General features: G+C 42.3%; 2 protein-coding genes across 2 annotated transcripts in view; both read left to right on the forward strand.

Annotated features, from left to right (window-relative positions):
- PAH (phenylalanine hydroxylase) overlaps positions 1 to 11,257 on the forward strand; it is a 38,820-nt gene extending 27,563 nt beyond the window's left edge. The window contains exons 6-13 of the mRNA XM_062616352.1: positions 1,863 to 2,059; positions 2,416 to 2,551; positions 3,837 to 3,906; positions 5,479 to 5,535; positions 6,550 to 6,645; positions 6,968 to 7,101; positions 9,996 to 10,111; positions 10,729 to 11,257. Coding sequence (XP_062472336.1) covers positions 1,863 to 2,059; positions 2,416 to 2,551; positions 3,837 to 3,906; positions 5,479 to 5,535; positions 6,550 to 6,645; positions 6,968 to 7,101; positions 9,996 to 10,111; positions 10,729 to 10,772 — 850 coding nt within the window. The 3' untranslated portion in view covers positions 10,773 to 11,257. The remainder of the gene's footprint in view (positions 1 to 1,862; positions 2,060 to 2,415; positions 2,552 to 3,836; positions 3,907 to 5,478; positions 5,536 to 6,549; positions 6,646 to 6,967; positions 7,102 to 9,995; positions 10,112 to 10,728) is intronic.
- Positions 11,258 to 15,566: 4,309 nt separating this feature from the next.
- LOC134162491 (tyrosine 3-monooxygenase-like) overlaps positions 15,567 to 18,150 on the forward strand; it is a 35,538-nt gene continuing 32,954 nt past the window's right edge. Inside the window, exons 1-2 of the mRNA XM_062616353.1 lie at positions 15,567 to 15,854; positions 17,080 to 17,168. Of these exons, the coding sequence (XP_062472337.1) occupies positions 15,656 to 15,854; positions 17,080 to 17,168 (288 nt within the window). The 5' untranslated portion in view covers positions 15,567 to 15,655. The remainder of the gene's footprint in view (positions 15,855 to 17,079; positions 17,169 to 18,150) is intronic.

Genomic DNA, 18,150 nt, shown 5'->3' on the forward strand with positions numbered 1-18,150 from the left:
GGTAGCAAATTCTGGTCTCTAGTTTGCATGCTTTCACCAAATCCTACATAGAAATAAAACAAAAATCATGTTATTTCCCCCCACCCCCCAAGATTAAAATGGAAACCATCTTATGGAGATGAAGCCATTATATTCCAAGATATAACTAATTAATATTTAGTCTGTTAGCCAGATACTCAGACACATTGGTAACAAGCTATACAGACCTGGACCTACGTCCCAAAAGCACCTTTTATGTGAAATTACTGGATTTTCCAACTAGGTTTTTCCATACCAGAGCAGTGAGTAGGGTGTCATGCATCTGGGCTTCTGGGGCTTGTGGAAAGAAGGCATGCGTTTTTGTGACTTTGGGTGTTGATTCATGAAGGCCTAGATGGACCTATGATGCGTCTGCCCTGGGTGTTACACATGGCAGAAATGCCTTTCAGGGTCTACTGTGGGGAGGGAGAGGTCAAGGAGGTGTCTTCAGCATGGAGGGAAAGAGATGCAAGAGAACTTGGCAGGAGGAGAGGGACATCCAAAGTTATAAGGCTTTGTGGGAAGTATCTGAAAAGGCAAATGTTCTTAGCTTGTGAAGGTGATACCCTGCTAGAAAAGTAAGTTGGGTTCGTGGTTGCTTGTCTTGTACTCTTCTTCCCACCATCAATTTTACTTTCTTCTGTGCCCCTACTTTTGTACCTCTTCTCTCCTCTTTCCTACTGCTGTTTGTCTCTCTACTCTGGCTTTGCTCTTTTGCTTCCTCTCCTAATATATTTACCTGTTGGTTTTGTTGAATGCTTAATTTCCCTGACTTCTCTTTTCTTTGCTTTTAGCTTGCCTCTTCCCTCTGCCTTCTGTTGCTTCTAGCCCTGTTGATCCCTGAAGTATTTTAATTGAAATTTGAAAGGTTTCTAAGCCATAGCTTCCCCCTGTAACCCTGGAAGGTGTTTGAGGATTACCTGGGAGTGCTATAGAAGAACAATCCCCAGCAATCTTCATAATTCAACATGGTGTTTAAAGCTCCACAGATCAAGGAGGGATGATACAGAGAGACAGAAAATGATGGTGTTCCAGAGGAGCTGCCCTGCGGCTCAAGGAAAAGAAGAGGGAGTGGGAGATGGTGGGGTGTCATCAGGAGTTTAACAATGGGGTCTCTGGGGCTTGGAAAGCTCCAGCATTATTCCAGCAGTGATGTTAACCCTATTAAGTTACTTAAAACCCTTTGATTTTTCAAAGCTGTTGGATTCACCTATGGCCCTATCATTATTGCAAAGGAATTGGATATTCACAGGAGGCCAAACTACATTGCTTGTGATTGTCTAATTCCTTCTAGCTTCAACATAAACTAAGCACATGGAGGCCTGAGGGTGGGATTTGACTCAAAATTGCTCATTATAATTATAAAAAGTCAATCTGGCTGGATTCTGCATCTGTTAGAGCATAAAGTACCGATCAGAATTTCTTTGCCCCTCCAAGAAAGTTTTTTGGTTTCCCTGTTGTAACCAAAACAACTAATATAATGTGTATTAGAGCAAGAAATACAACGACTGCACCATATTTAGAAATGCAAATAAACTGTAACCAACAGACAACAAATACACTTAGAACAACTCGCTAAGACAAATAAGCATGTACTTGTTTTCACCACAGTAACGCAAGGTATTCTCTAAAGGCCTAAGGTCACCTAAGGTCAGTAAAGACCTTCCCAGCCTGTGTCTAGGGTCAAGTGAGGCTCCTTTTACACCTGCATGTCAGATGAAAAGCATCTCCTCTCCTGCACTAACAGCTTACATGCCAGTCCATGTAAGGGTCCTGAGTATGATGGTGGCGACATAAGACATTTTCTCTGTTGTTCTTATGGAGTGTATCCGTTTTCTTTTCAGTGGCCAACCTATTCCTCGAGTCACCTACACAGAAGAAGAAAGGAAAACTTGGGGCACCGTCTTCAGGGAGCTGAAGAGTCTCTATCCAACTCATGCTTGTTATGAACACAATCACGTGTTCCCACTGCTGGAGAAGTACTGTGGCTACCGGGAGGACAACATTCCCCAGCTTGAGGATGTTTCCAAATTCCTGCAGAGTAAGTTTGCAGCATATTAAAAAATACCAAAACAAACCAAAGGCCTCAGCTGTCAGTGGGGTGGTGCTTCCAGAGATGGAAAAGTGGTCCCTGCTTTAACACAGGCTCCCCACAGTGCTTGGGGGAGCACTTAGCCTATGTCACATGTCCCTTTCTAAACCTTCCAGGGGAGCAATGGTACAGATGCTCAGATACTGTGATGGTGGTACGCATGGGCAGAAAATTCCCTGCTTTTTCAGAGTTAAGCTCTGTTTAACATAAAGAGAGCAAACAAAACAATTAACAATCTTTTTCCACTGTGAGGAGTCTGGATAAGGATAAATCAAACACATGACACCATTCTTTTGTCCCTTCAGCCTGCACTGGATTTCGCCTGCGTCCTGTTGCAGGCTTGCTCTCCTCTCGGGATTTCTTGGCTGGGCTGGCATTCCGAGTATTCCACTCTACACAGTATATTCGCCATGCGTCCAAGCCCATGTACACACCAGAGCCGTAAGTACTTTGGCACAGAAAGTGTGTAAAGTTGCAGCAGGCTAAAACGAGGGTCAGCCCAACTGATAATAACCATGTGGAACTCTGGAGCACTCTTGGGAACAGAGCTAATGGAGAGCAGCCAAGTGGCTCTCTTCTGAAAACATTTTTTGGAAGATTTCTAGTCTTTTTAACAAGCTTCATCCTCTTCTGCAAGTTCTCTTGGGATGGATGAGACAGTTTTGCTACTGAAAGCATGCTTGTGTGGTGGTTGGGATGCAAGAGGGAGCAGTGTACAAAGGCATTTAGCACCCAAATAGTGGCGTGAAATCTAGTGCAGGAATGACTCAACATGTTGCATGCAAGCTTCTGGCATTAAGATAAAGGAAGACCAGATCATTGATCCCTTCTTTTTTTCAGTTTTATGCTGTAATGTTTCTCTCCGTCCCTGTCCATTGTCCTTTTCTATGTGTCATTTTCAAAACAGTTTTCCTCTGCTTCATGTTATTACAATTCTTCCTCCCCTCCCTTACCTTTACTTTGCTTCCTACTTCTTCCCACAGCCTCCTTTCTGTCTCTATTTTTCTATCCCTCATTTTTCTGATTTTCCTCCTTACATCTGCTTACCCCATTCTCATCCTGCACAAAGCCATGCTGAAATGTCTTCCAAAGGCCTGGCCCTCCTGGGAGCATCTTATTCCTCTCCCCTTTCCCTCTTACGAAATCACTTCTCTGTCTTTGAAAAATCTAGTTGTCTTTAGGTGAGTTCTTCCCCAAATATGCTTGTCAAGCTGCCACTTGTGATGAAAATAGTTCGACCTAAGGAAGGGCAAGTTCCTACATCTTAGTGGGAGGCTGTGCGCCTGAACGTGGACTGGAGTTGAGCTCTTGATGCAGATGTTGACACCATGGTGAATTGCCTTAATAGCCTAAACTTAGTCTAAAGACATTTGTTGTCCTTGAGATTGAAAAATCCATGCTCTCTTTTGTGGGGTGTTTTCTTTCTGAGCTTTCCTGAGCTGAGCAGGCAGTTGAATGGATGGTTTTCTTCCATAAGCATAAACAGATAATATATCAACCTCCCTCTGAGGGATGCATGATGGTAGAAGTACTGAAAACCTTGGAGTGTGTATGCTTTTCCATCACAAGAATAATTTTGGAACATTTTCCCATGATTCTTGAGCATTATTTGATGTTAGGAGGAAATGCACTGCACTCTTGATTATGTGCTGACTCTAGGGCATTCATCCAGCATTGCTGGACTTTTACTAATTTAAAGTTATTCAGATGTCATGTTTTCCTGCAGTGATATTTGTCATGAGCTGCTAGGACACGTGCCTCTTTTTGCTGATCCCAGTTTTGCTCAGTTTTCCCAGGTAAGTTACTCAGCAATTATAATATTTATATAACTGAACACACCAGGGACTTGGTAATTCAGAGGATGAGCCAAGAGCTATGAGTTTTGGGGTGGATTCACCTTTAAGCATACTGTTTAAGAGTGGCTGAGGCCGATTTATTTATTGCTTGAAGTCTTGACACAAATTGCTTACGTGAACTCATTCACTCAAACTCCAAAAGCCTGTCTTCTGTGAGCTGTTTTTTTGCAGGCAGACCCTTTGCAAAGCTATCATCTAAAAACCCTTTTGTAGATGTTGATCCTGCTGAGCAAAGTTAAATGGCTCATGAGTCAGATGAATTATTGCCCCACCATGCAGTCTAAATGTTAGGGAAAGTGGAGGGTTTTTTTTTTTTGTTTTCTATTGAAGCCGCAGAGGTCGCTGAGTAAAGTGAGGAATTGCCCCAGCTGCAAGCATGGGAGAAGGCTGGAGAGGACCTTTCTCTTTGGTAGTGTTAACATCTTTGGAAAAGAAGCCAAACCTCGGTGAAGGAGTAAACTTTTGGCTGCATCTTACCATGAAAAGACACAACGAGAGAAGGAGGAAAAAAGGAAAGAAGAAAGAATAAAAATGAAAAAGAAATAAGAGGGAGGAAGAAGGGAAGAGGTAAGGGAGGGAGGGAGGGAGGGAAGGAAGGAAGGAAGGAAGATAGGAAGGAAGGAATATAGGAAGGAAGGAAGGAAGGAAGATAAGGAAGGAAGGGAGGAAGGAAGGGGGAAGGAAGGAAGGAAGGAAGGAAGGAAGGAAGGAAGGAGGAAGGAAGGAAGGAAGGAAGGAAGGAAGGAAGGAAGGAAGGAAGGAAGGAAGGAAGGAAGGAAGGAAGGAAGGAAGGAAGGAAGGAAGGAAGGAAGGAAGGAAGGAAGGAAGGAAGGAAGGAAGGAAGGATGGACTTTTTGGCTCACTAGGATTTGACATGGTGATGTCTGTTCCCATGCTCTTGGTGTGTGTGTGTGTGGTGCTCCAATTTTTGCATTGCACAGTCCTCACTGGGGCAAACCAAGAAAGAAACTTGGTTATATACAGTCTTTTGTGGCTGTGTTCTGAATCCAGCTACACCTCCTAGGAAAGTCTGCATTAACGCCCAAGGTATGAATAAGTTCTTTCAAATCATGCCCGTCATTCAGAAAAAGTAGCTCATTCAAGACTCCAGAAAAATTCATGCAATCACAGTCCCACAGAACAAAGAGAAATATTTAAGGTGTGTGGGTGTGATTGATTTACCTCCTTTTGACCATATCATTCTCTCAGATGTGCATTGTATACTTGATCAAAAGCCTGTCAAAGCAAGAGGAGAATTTTATTTGAACTCAATGGGCTTTGTACTGGGCACAAAGGATCATGCCTTGTAAATAACATTTGGACAAGACCCTTTGTTCATTTCTGGAGAGATTTCTGGTTTCAAGTTGATGTTGCGTGATAGGAACATGTCCTGTAAACATTTGTGTGTGGTAGTAAGCGATGGTAACATTTAAAATGTGAGAAATTACATAAGACAAGACAGGAAGAATGTTTGTAATAAACAGCTTGAAGAATAATGGTTTATTGTTACAGGAAATTGGACTGGCATCTCTGGGAGCTCCGGATGATTTCATCGAGAAACTTGCTACGGTAATTTAATAAATGAGGGTTCAATTTTCCAAAGAAGTGCCCTATGTTGTCTTAATTCTGCTGCCACTGAAGTCACTGATAGAACTCCCATAGAGCTGAATGGAAACAGAGTAAAGCCCATGATTGGAAAACCCCACCCTGAAACAGTCACATTAAAGAAAAATAGCTTTGGCACCTCTTATTCAAAGTGACAGATCTGATTAAACACAGAAGCCCAGACAAGATTTCCTCCAGCACAAACATATTGGGCAAGAAGAGAGTACGTGTTACTACATCCTCACAGGAAATTTCAGGAGACAGCTTCTATTTTACCTGCAAGTGTTTCTTCTCTTCCACCCTGCCAGGTAGATAATGTCCTCTGCAGTCAGTGTGGCTCACCTGAATCCTACTCTGAGGCTGCTGAGGCCCAGAGTTGCAAACTTCTAATAAAAACAAGCGTATGCCTCTAAGATTAGTGTTCCCAGCACCAACTGACCTGAGCAAAGCATTGCACCATCTTCACTGCTTCGAATACATGAGGTAGTTCTTCCGAGCCAGAGCAGGTATCCCTTCAAAATGACAGACCAAGAAACCAAGCTAGGCCACACACCATCTTCCTTCAATATTGCACTAACAGCCCATTCCCTCTCTTGCTGCTGCAGCTAGATGCCTTCTGTGTGAAACAGGACACAAACTTCTGTCAACTAAGGTTCAAACTTCAGTCAGCCAGCCAAAATGAAATTTTATTGCCATAGTTTCATTGTCTCTTCTCTGCTGACAAATGTAAGCACAATAAAACACAACTGTGTTAGTCAGGAAACTGAACTGAATCACAGACACATTGAGTCTAGCACTGTGCCCCTTCAGGAGAAGAATTTCAGTCTGTGGGGACATTTATTGTATTTATATAGTTGATATTTGACATATGGCAACATTTTAAATAGAAACTTAAACTCCAAATGTAATCAAATCAATGATGTGCACCTGTTCTTTTTGGTCAAGGAATCATATGCTTCTGACTAATTTTCTTTTTAGGTTTATTGGTTTACAGTGGAGTTTGGACTATGTAAGGAAGGCGACTCACTCAAGGCATATGGTGCAGGGCTGCTGTCTTCATTTGGGGAGCTGCAGGTGTGTTCCATAAAACAGCATTTCAAAGGTGTTTATAATTGCTCAAATTTCTCTTCTGAATGTCTTCAGATCCTTATTTTGCTTCATACTTTGTGCATAGAAGTAGCACAAAATGTCATACTTCACTGAAGAGTTCTAATAAATATGTCAGTGTATACACACACAGGGGACTCATTTCTGCTTCTGTCCTAACAAGTGACATTGTCATTGTATTCCACAGGAGCAACCCTTTCCTGTCTGAAACTGGGTGGTATTCAGGAGCTTTATATTTCTTTCTTAGCTCTTCTAAACTGAAATATATTTATTACCTTTTTGCTTGTAGTATTGTCTATCAAGTAAGCCTGAGATTCAGCCTCTTGTCCTGGAAAAGACTGCTGTGCAGAAGTACCCTGTTACTGAGTTCCAGCCAATCTACTATGTTGCTGAAAGTTTCAAAGATGCAAAAGAAAAGCTAAGGTAATCCAGTCATTCCAGAGAAGACCCAGTTTTCTGTCCATTGCCAATACAGTGGATCCCATTGCCATAATAAATCTTGGATTGACAGCAACATTTTGAGAGACATTAGAAAAAGATGTGCAGTGCTTAAAGAGATGAAGCATTTGTTACCTTATACATAAAGCCAAGAATTTGTGGTTAGTTTAAGATTTCCTGTATAACCAAAATGAAACAAAAAGTTATTAGTCCAATAGCAATGATACTAACATTTAGGATCAAGGCTAGCTAACTAATATAGAGCAGGTGTCTAATAATATTACTATAGTTAAAAGTTCTTGTAGAAAAAATATCCTAGTATCTACTTCTTTTCTCTGTCTTTTGTGCCTAAAGTAAATAGTTTCGGTCTTGTGGTGGGGGATGAAGTTCTCAAGCAATCAGCATCTTCAGGTCTTCAGAGCAGTACTGTGATGTTAGTTAAGGGAGTTCCTTCCTCTCTTTTGCGAGAAGGTGGCTGGTGTGGATGTTTTCTTTCTTTCTCCTCATCCCAAGGTTTCTTCAGGGCCATTTTTATGTTTTCTGACATGCTTTACATCTTGCTCTTTCTACATAGGTCTGCAAATCTGTGTTAATTTACTATTTATGTTAATTTTTTCTTTGTCCTTTTTTCTCCTCAGCTCCTAAGTTTGCTTTGCTGTGAATAACTGACCAGTGGGGAGTTGTTGATAGCCTGGGGACCAGCATTCTATGCTCATACCTTTAAGGTCTCTGTTATCAGCACATGCTTCTTTATGGTGCATCATTACTTTAGGTTCAGACTTAGTTCCCTATGTACAGTGTAACTACTTGTGATTCCTGCCTATGTGAAAAATATTTTAAAAAGACATTGTAACGCAAAATTATTGAGAATTAAACAAAACTAAAACAAATTAGGTAATAGCTACATGGTCATTAGACAACTGTTATTAAAGCTAAACAAAACTGCAAGGAAGCCTAATAACCCCAATCCTGAGGCCTGTGTGGTTACTTTTATACCGAGCCTCCAGCTTGTTACCAGCCATGTGTTTACAAGACAACAAGGCTACACAGTAAATCTTTCAGTCATCTGTGACTGAAATACAGATTCAGTTCAAGTTCAACAAGATTTTGAAAAAAATGGTCCAGGTTCAGCTCTGGTTCTTGAAACAGGAATGGCTCAGATTGTATTTGGGGTTCAGCTTGGGTTCTACCTCACAGCAGTATTTTTATTCCTGTTTAAGAAAACCACCACTATATTTCTGGATGTTAGTCAAGCTACTGGGGGTTAGCCTTAGTTCGCACTCAACAAATTTTTCACATGGAGATGCCACACAGGGACTTGTCCCAGGCCTACAGTGTCTTCTCTTGCCTTCTTTCTCCCATTCACAGATAAACACATACTGACACCTAAGATATTCTGCTGCCCCAGGCTTCCCAGCTCTAAGGGCTTCCTAGCTACCTCCCCTGCTGCTTCTTCAGTCTTCATAAGCCTACAGCATCTCCTTCTGCCCTTTTCTCTGGTGTAATACCTAAAAAAATATGGCCTTCTCTTCTGGTTTGTGCTATTAGTATCTCGCACACAGTTTCTATCATCTTCTCTGTATACTCTAACTGAAGAGCGAGTTCCCTGAGAAAGTGGAATATGCAGCCTTACTCTGTACAAACTATCTTGGAAATTCTTTTATCTGTTTCAGTGACCAAATTGGAAAAGTGGTTAAACTGAAATAGAGGTCTGCAGGTTGGTCCAATGCCTCTGTCTGTGGCTTGCACCTGGACTTGTGTGTTTGTGTGTAATAGAAAACCTCCCTGAAAAATTATTCTGAGGCTGACCTAAAATATTTCAGCTCAAGGCATTCATCTTCTAATTAGGATCTCACCTTCAGCTGAGATTTAGGCAGACTGGCTTCTAAGGTGGATCTCTACCCTTAAGAAAAACTGGACTGGTGCCACGGAACGCTTTCATCATAGCAAATATAATTTTTTCCACTGTCACACCTTGTGGCTTGCTCACACTGAATTTTGTTTGAGACAATGGCCTTAGCTGATAATAATTAGGGCTAAACTGAAGGAGCAATGTGGCGGTGGCACCCAGCATATTCCACTGTTCTGGACATAAGGGATTTACCATGCTGAGTCACACTCTGTATAGTGGGGCTACATAATCAACTCCTGCGTGCTTTCCTTCCTCTTTCAGCAATAACTTCACTAATCCAAAGCAGATACATAAGCTAGTATCCTGCTGGGGTCTACAAGGAGCCTGGAACAATAGCTCTGACTCTGACTATTTCATCCCATTCAGAGTCCTCCTTTCCACAGTTCTGTGATTATGCAAATTAATGTTTTCAAAAATCTTAATACTTCTGCCATGGAATTAACTATTTTACTGCAGGGAAGGCTGCAAATAAAGGGTGGCAAGAATGCTGTTTTGCTCCATTGGCTATCTATCTCCTATCTTTGTAATGACCTAGAAGCCACTACCAAACATGCCAGAAGTTAGCACTCTGCTTGCTCCTTTTATGCCAGAATGGCATAAGTACTTGCCCTTATTTTCCCAGAAATTGCAGGTTTCCTATATTTTGCATTACTGAAGGGAAAATGAGGTTTTCAAGTTTGGCAAATCCCAATAGCTACATAGTTGGCCTATATCAGGAGCAGCGTTGCCATGCCAATAGCATAACTAGTCATGTTTGGAAAACAACAAAGGTAGTAAGGGCAAATGCAAATTCAAGTTTATTATAGAACGCTGTAGGTCTCAGTTGACTCAGCAGGAATTTCAGTTATTTGCTGTCATAGATTTTTTTATTCCCCTCATCAACAAATGCACACACCGAGAAAAGAGTGAGTTACTGAAAAAAAAGGAGCTTTTCAAGTTTGTATGTGTTTTTGTATTTTTGCCTCAGGAAATTTGCTCAAATGATCCCTCGTCCTTTCTCTGTTCGGTACAATCCCTACACCCAGAGGATTGAAGTCTTGGACAATGCAAAGCAGCTGAAGAACTTAGCTGACACTATCAATAGTAAGGAACTACAGATTTGTTTACCCTGACTTCCTCAAAACTTGGATCAGAAATAGAAACCACAAACCAGATTTTGTTTGGTTACATTTAATGCTTTGAGCCTGACCAAGATAAAGTGGCACACATCTTCTTTCTCGTGCAAAAATGCTTCCTAATTCTATTCAAGATTCAAAATAGCATTTCCACTTGACTGTAGTTTGTTACATATGAAATACCCAGTTTTGGAGACAGTGCTAGAAAAGTCCAAAAGGCTTTGCAATGGATTCTGATGGGTGGCTCTATCTGTTCTCAGTGAAGAGCAAAAGGAAAAGCCTGGCTTTAATTCCATTTCCTTTTGCCATTGTAGCCTTTTTCCTGATACATTTGCCCCCTAACACTGGCTAGCCTGTGGAGAGCCAGCACCCCTGATCCAGTGAGCCATCCTTGTATGGCTGATGAAGGCAAAGACCTGACTCTGTAGACGTTATTCCAGTAACACCCTAATACACGTGTCCAATCCATCACTTCTTTGTTCACCTTACTCTTTCAGGGAATGAATGATAGAAAGGGTAAATATATACAGGAGTGTTAGAAACAGCTAGCTGTAGAATTAACTGCTTTGATTATTTCCTTTGCAGGTGAGATGGGAATCCTCTGCAATGCCCTCCAGAAGATAAAATGAAGATTTGCTGTAACATATCAGTCATTGCCTACTGCCTAGAAACTGCCTTGTGCAGCCCCAGTCTTCATCTAGCCTCTGCCTATTATCTTCCTGTACACTGCATGAATGCCTATGATATATATCTTAATTTCTAGAGATTAGCAAAAAAACAGACATTTGCAGATGACCCTTGACACTTTTAGCCTTCAGACACTTATAATTTTTTCTCACTAATGCATAAAAATGACCTTATTTTTGGGAATCTGGGGAAAGCCTCCGTAAGTCTTGTGCCAAAGGTTAACAGAAGAGAGAGATCTCCACCATGCAGAGCTATAGTCTGCTGCAGCTGTGTGGCTGCATTACCACACTGGGCCCACAGGCAGACTAATCCACCTTGCTTTCTCTCAAAGTCATTCTCCCCTCAGTCCCTCAATTTTGTGCAATGTTTCTGTGGAGTCCCAAGCTCTACACCTTTCAGGGGGTATACATATACTGCTTAGCCCTCTGTACCTCTACTTTTACACTTGCAGAGCAAATTAGCTTTAACTAGTACAAATAACTTGCATTTTAAACAGTACTTATTCATGGGAGGATTCTTATTTCATGCTTAAGGAAAATTCATGTTGTGTAGCAAAATGCTTTTTGTATTACGTAGCCAGTGTAACTCCTCTTTGTAAGGTAACCACACAGGTCGTTCAGAATTAAATACCCAGGTAGGTGGGAATGCCCATTAGAGGTGTGTGCCGCAATACAAAGAAAGCTTTCTTGGACTGACTGACTATCACACATCCAGACAAGATCATTAAAGTGCTATTAAAAAAATGTATCTCTTGACGTGTGTAATTGCCTAGAAATATACATCAAAGCCTTGCTTGCTCTATCTGTTCATTCTCTGTAAATCTTTGTATGCTACTTTGACTAACCTATCCCAAGCTAATCTGGTGAGTAATCTTCCTCTCTTCTACCCCACTGTGATCACATTTCTTGATCTCCCTATCTCCAGCTCTGTTTAGGTGATTAGAAAAGCCCTTTCACAAGGCTCTTTTTCTTTCCAGTGACCTTGGCCAAGGTCAGTGGTGGTGGTGGTGGGAGGGCTTGTCAGCACAGGTGACACAGGGAGGTGGTCTCCTCTGGGTGTCTTAAGATGCCTAGATCTGGCAGCAGCCTGGAGAAGGGACACTTCATTCCCCTAAGGGCATGGAAATTATTGAAAGAGGGATTAAGCACAGGAGGGCTCCACAGGAGTGCATTATTTGAAAACCTGTCTCTTTGTGGCTTCAAACTATGCTGGCAGAGAAGACTTTCTTGATGTTCAAATGTAACCATATGAATTAATCTAAATAAACAGAAATATTAATGCCATATCCATCTCAAATTAATAGCACTGAGGTCATACAGTATGGAGACACCCACAATATTAACAAATCAAAATTGGGCAGGTTATTTGCGGTGATCAGCCATTCAAAGCACCCACTCCAGTGGCTGCAGGAGAGGGGTGAGCCTACTCTTGGTCGGGAGAGTCCCACCTTCTGCAGGGAGAATCTGCCTGTCCCCATGTAAAAGGATGACATACTGTGCTCCCATCCTTTTACAACCCTTTAAACTGCAGCACCCAGCCTGAGATCTTTCCTCTGCACTCCCAGAGGTCCCTGAAAGTGCTGAAATTAGGACTCCAGAATGTCTCATCAGAGCTGACTTACATCATGAATGAGACCTTCCTGGGCCTGTCCCAAGCATGGATTCAAGGTTGTATTGGAGTGTCTATAGGCTAGGCAAGGACATTTAACCACCTGGAGAGCCAGAGCTTTCTGTGCTGCTATTGCAGCGGGCTACAAAGCTGTGCCGTAAGCTCTGCCCACATTCTGGCTCTATAAAAAAGACTCAATTCATATGCAGAACTATGATTAGAGCTGTATGCTGTACAAACACGTAGAGACAGGACTCTCACACTAGAGCATAAAAGACAGCCACAGAAGCCTGATGTCCTTGATCTGCCTGTACTTGTGACCAGTGTCTTAAACATGCATCTTGAGCTTTATGGCCTTCACATACATGTCCACATGTAGCTGGAGTAGGAGACCTTGTGCATTTGTTGTTTGTGCCATGGCTGTGGCCTGGATGTGGGGATGCATGGGAAAGACCCAGTTTGGACTCACATAGACTCTGCTCGGCTTGTTTTCTTATGCCCTCTCTTGTCTCCACTGCTGGGGGTATGTAGGAGGGGGAAGAGCCCTTTTCCCCCCTTAAGGCACCCCTCTTCTTCCCCTGCCCCATCCAGTTTGCAGCTGCAATTCAGCCGCCTCTGAAGTGCCCCGTTGCCCTCCCGGACTTCACCCGGGACATGAGCCGAGCCAGGCCAGGGGCGGGACGACCGGAGCCGCCCGCAAAGCGGAGGGTGCCAAAGCCCAGAGCCAGGCCAGGTTCAGCACCGCGGACAGCTGCCTGCCCTGCCCCACCTTGCCCGACTCTGCCCTCCCCGCGGGCAGCATCCGGACCTGGAATAGGCCCGGACAGGGAGCATCTCTTCTCAGTCTGGCACTCACCATGCCCTGCAAAGCCCGCAGTGCCTGAGGTCTGGGTGGGCTGATGTTCCTCAGGACACTGAGACCTGCCTTCTGGGCATGGTGCTCCAAAATTCACCTGGGGTTTGTCTGTCTCAAGCCAGGCAATAATGGTGAAACTGAGATCTTCACAGTGCTCTGTTTTGGGCAAAGGGGAAACATGGTGCTGCCATGGTCTCTGGAGAACAAAATTTCTCTGCACTGTCTTTATCTTTTCTGGCCATGGAGGAGGCAAAAGCAGTATAGAATTGTGGGGTGTGACCCAGTTACAGGATCAGGTGGGGGCACATAAGAAGTGGCTCCATCTGCAAAGGGAGGACAAAAGATAGTCTTCTCTGTAGATCTGTAAGTTGACTTTCACAGGGGTTCCAGCACACTGTAACTTGGGGTATGAAGATACAGGTGCTCATACCCAGAAATATGTTTGTGGATGTCAAGGGATACCATGCCCTGGCAAGAGCAGAGCTGATGCCCACTCTGAGATTGCCCTACTAGCTGTTAGAAAAATGTGACCCTGGGCTTTTTGAGAGTCTACTTCACTGGAGATAAAATCATTACAGAAGTAAGTTCCAAAAGATGATCTAAGTCTAGAGGCAACACTCAGCTCTTGTAGAGCTAGGGCAGAACAGGTCAGACAGACCTTCTGGGCAGAAAAACCTAAGAAGTAGGCAATAAACTTTGAGTCTGGCTCAGGTCTCTCTGGCACTCCCACAATGGTGTCTGTGCAGAGGGAACACCACTTGGATTGGGCTGGGATTTGGGGCAAGAGGCCCTTTTGTTACCTGAGGGCATGCTCAATGCAGAGAGGGCCTCAGTGAGTTAAGAGGGGATGGGAAGGAAGGGCAGTCTCAGGCATTGTGCAGTGCAGTCCTGACTAGGAGATGTAAATGGGGCTCAGGCTAATTGCCTCTCCACAAAGGAGCCAATCTCCAGGGTTGAACAACTTGCAGACACCTTCAAACAGAGCAGGAGGGCCATGCTTTGAAGTTACCCAGAGGAGGAGGGTTATCTTGAGCTCTTGCGCACATCCTACGCAGGAGGTTTCCCTTGATGTGACTGGCATGGCTAACATAAATGTCTGTACACCTAACACAGTACCAACCAGTTTGCTTCCCTGCTGTCTGGCAGCTCTGATCTTACTACCCATGTAGACGCATTGGATCTCCAGTCCCACCACCTCCCCTGGTCATTGCTCTGCGAAAGCACTCACATCCTCAGGCAGTTTCCACTCAACATCTCCAATGAAGACTGACTTGGTGGGGATCTCAGGCCAAAAGGAAGAGGCGAGCAAGGAGAAGGAGATGCGTGGCATAGAGTCATTGAACAGGCGAGGCAGTCTGGACTCCAACAGGGAGGATAGCAGAACCACTCTTATCCTGACCCTCACCCTCTGCAATGTCAGGAAGATTGAGCTCTCTAAGGCAGTCAAAGTCTTTGAGGTACAGACCTCATCATTCTTTTCCTCCATCAAGCCCTCTCTTCTGCCACTATTGCCTTCACCTCTCCCACTCTGCATCAACCCTCCCTCATCCATCTCATGCTCCCTGCCTGACTTATGCCTCCAGTTGCCTTCCTCCTTTCTCATTGTCTCTATTTTGCTACAGCTGCTCAGAGAGGTCAGCTGTTCTCTCCAAGTTAAAAAGGATAGTGCTCTGGAGGGAGGGAGCAGCTGGACAGTCATTTAGAAGAGTCAGCATTTTATTTAAGGGCTGTTTAGAGCAGATACTGATCTGTTATTTCTTTCCAGCAGTTGTGGTGGCCAGCCACGACTAAACAACAGGCCAGCATTTCAAGCACTCAGATTGTGGGGATGTTAGAAGCCAATGAATTTTCTCTGCATATTTGGCAAGGAGATCCAGAGAACAAGAGCTGTAAACCATACAGGCATTATATATTCTGGGCACTTGAAGTGTCCCTGCCAGGTGCTCACTCTCATCCATGAAAAATGAATAACTGAAAAAACAAGTATTGTATATGTTACTTATTTTTAATTGTTTGCAATTATTTAATGATTATGGTGTCATTATACATCAATAGATCTGCTTTCATTCTGCCAGGGTTTTAAGAGTTACCCAGCTACTCATTTGTTATTTCTGCACAGATGGAATGCTACAGTCAACAGCATCTTATCTTTCATCTCCATCTATCTCTACCTAATTCTACGGTATTTAATTTTTAGCTCTGCTTGCATTTTAGCTCCTAAACTGGACATTATTAAGCTTCATCGCTTAATATGCACTTTACTTTAAAAGACTTAATAGCTCTTTTAGTCACCTTTTAAAGACACTGTAGAAGTGTATCTAGACTTATCTGGATTCTCAGTCTTTGGAGAAGTTGCATTATATGAACATCTGGCTCTTGCAGACTTCTGAAGCTCAGATACATCACTTTGAAACCAGACGAGCCAAGAAGCCCAAGAACTCTGCTGCTGATATGCTTGATATTTTTGTTGAATGTGAAGTTCACAGTGCTGATGTTAGTCCCCTTATCACTTCCTTAAAGAGAGTAGCAGAGGATGTGAGAACTAGCAGAGAAGACAAAGGTAAGAAACATAAGCATCTGCTAGTGCTGTTTGGTTTCTTTTTGGAGTAACTTCTTAAGCTTTAGCTTCCTAATAGTAATTTAATTTGTTTGGCATGCAGGTGAGTGTGCATTCATTTTTCTTCACTGCATGACTTTTTTCCCTGAATTAGGATACTTCCCAATGGGAATGATGTGGAAAGAGAGGCACTTTGTCATAGCCTGTGGACTTATGATCAGGTACAGGTTTTGAGGAGATACGGCCATAGATGGCAGGGCAGGCATCTTGCATGCAGTATGGCACAGCCAAAGACATAGGCTCAGAAAAAAATTCCGGGTAGGCTTAAGGCATCTGTCAGACAAGTTATTTCTTCCTTCTTATTGCAGAACTGGCCATAACTGATTGAAAGAACTAGAATTTCCCAATATCAGTGTGTACTGGTAGACTTGTACTTTTGAGAGCTGTCTGTGCTTGGATATACTATAACAGAGCTATAGCTGAATTTATCATTCATTTGCCAGAGATTCCTGGTCTCTTGTCAAGTATGAGGTTAAAGTGACCCCAAATGGACCTTTCCTGAGCTGTAATGCAGCATCTGTCTGACCTCAGAAAACAGTCTCAACTTTGTCTTTTTTCATTAATATTTTAAATTCATTAGTTATAAATGCTGGCACTTAAAATGATCACAGTTTATTTTGTTCACCAGAAAAGGTCCCCATTTGAGAGAAAAGAAAATGTTTGGAAATTCAGCTAATGTTATAATTCGGGGGGGGGGGAGGGGGGGGGGGGGGGCGAAAGGTGCCAGAAGGAAAATCTTGAAGTCAGGATACTTCTTGACCTGTTTTATTTTTAGAAATTTCTTGTTTTCCTTTTAAAATGTTTTCATTTTTAAAGGTATAAAAACTTAGGACTACTTTTTAGACAAAATCAAAACATTTTCTTAAACCCAAAATGTAGAAATAAATTTGTTTTTCTGTGTCAAACAGAATACCTTGTTTGGACTAAAAGGAAATGTTTTTTTTGCCCTTACTACTCATTAAAAGAGTGGTATCATTGCAAATTAGTTTTAGATTATTTTTTGTCCAGTCTGCCAATTTGGTTGGCAGATGAATTCAACTACTGACACACAGTGACATGTAGCTGATGAAAACAAAAGGCTTGTAATCATCAGCACAACTTTTATTTTCTGTGCCTGTTAAAAATTATTTAATCCTATCTCATTTAAGTCTTGCTACTTTCTCTCCAGTGCCCTGGTTCCCTAGGAAAGTCCAAGATCTGGACAAATGTCACCATCTGATCACTAAGTATGATCCCAGTTTGGACCATGGTCACCCTGTAAGTTTACCGTCACTGTTATTTCCATCTTTTAAAAAGAAACTGTAGAAAAAAGAATTGTTAGGAAAATTTCAGGAGCAAAGAAATATTCATGAAAGGACAATAAAAATAAAGGACCAGAGAAAGTCTGATCCAAGTGGAATTAGGGACTGCAGAGTGAATAACTTAATATTGAGAAAAACTTACGGGCTCTTACTCACCAAGGTACTTATGATTAACATCAGGCACACACTGAAGTAACTTCTATTTCACATCTTCTTTAGCGTAAGTTTACATTTTGTTGTTTAGTTTAAAAAAATCTAGTTTACTATTTCACCCCGATATATTTGAAGTATGCCCACTTTGTAACTTCTGGTCCACACAGGAGTCAAGTTCCCCAGCCTTCTGCTTTTTGTGTTTTCTGTTTTGACGCTTCAGATATTCCATATCTGCGTTTTTAAATTTCAAACATGCCAGGAATCTTATTCAAGTGCCGATGTAAAGATGATGATATTGAGGACAAATGGCAAAGAGCTAATAAATACCAGATCCTCAGATCCCGCAGATGGGAGTATAATGCTTAAACTTGCAAAAATTGTCTAGACAGAAAATAAGATAAATACATGACAGCACTGAATAACTGGATAACTGGATAACTGAACTGAGATGTAAATATGACTGGAGAAGCTCAAAAGGTCTAGTGCTTTCAGTTTAAATCAGATCTAAAGTTTAAATAGCAAGTAAATTGGAAATATTATAATCCTAATTTACAGTTGACTTTGCACAAGGTATTTGGAGCCAGGATTTTGCCAGCGTTTATTGATAGTACTCAGCAAAATATTGTTAGAATGTTTATGATGAGCTTTCCCTTGGATTCGTTGGTTATGAGTGGGCTACAAAAAGGGCTTTACTCATAATAGTTTTGTGCTTGTACGCTCAACCTTGCCATAAGTAGAAATCCTATAAGGAAGAGGAAACATGCACTGTACAGTCCTTCACTAGT

The sequence above is a fragment of the Pezoporus occidentalis genome, unplaced genomic scaffold (assembly GCF_034315485.1).
Source record: "Pezoporus occidentalis ecotype Australia unplaced genomic scaffold, CSIRO_AGI_Poc_V1 ctg19, whole genome shotgun sequence".
In the NCBI taxonomy this organism is placed as follows: Eukaryota; Metazoa; Chordata; class Aves; order Psittaciformes; family Psittacidae; genus Pezoporus; species Pezoporus occidentalis.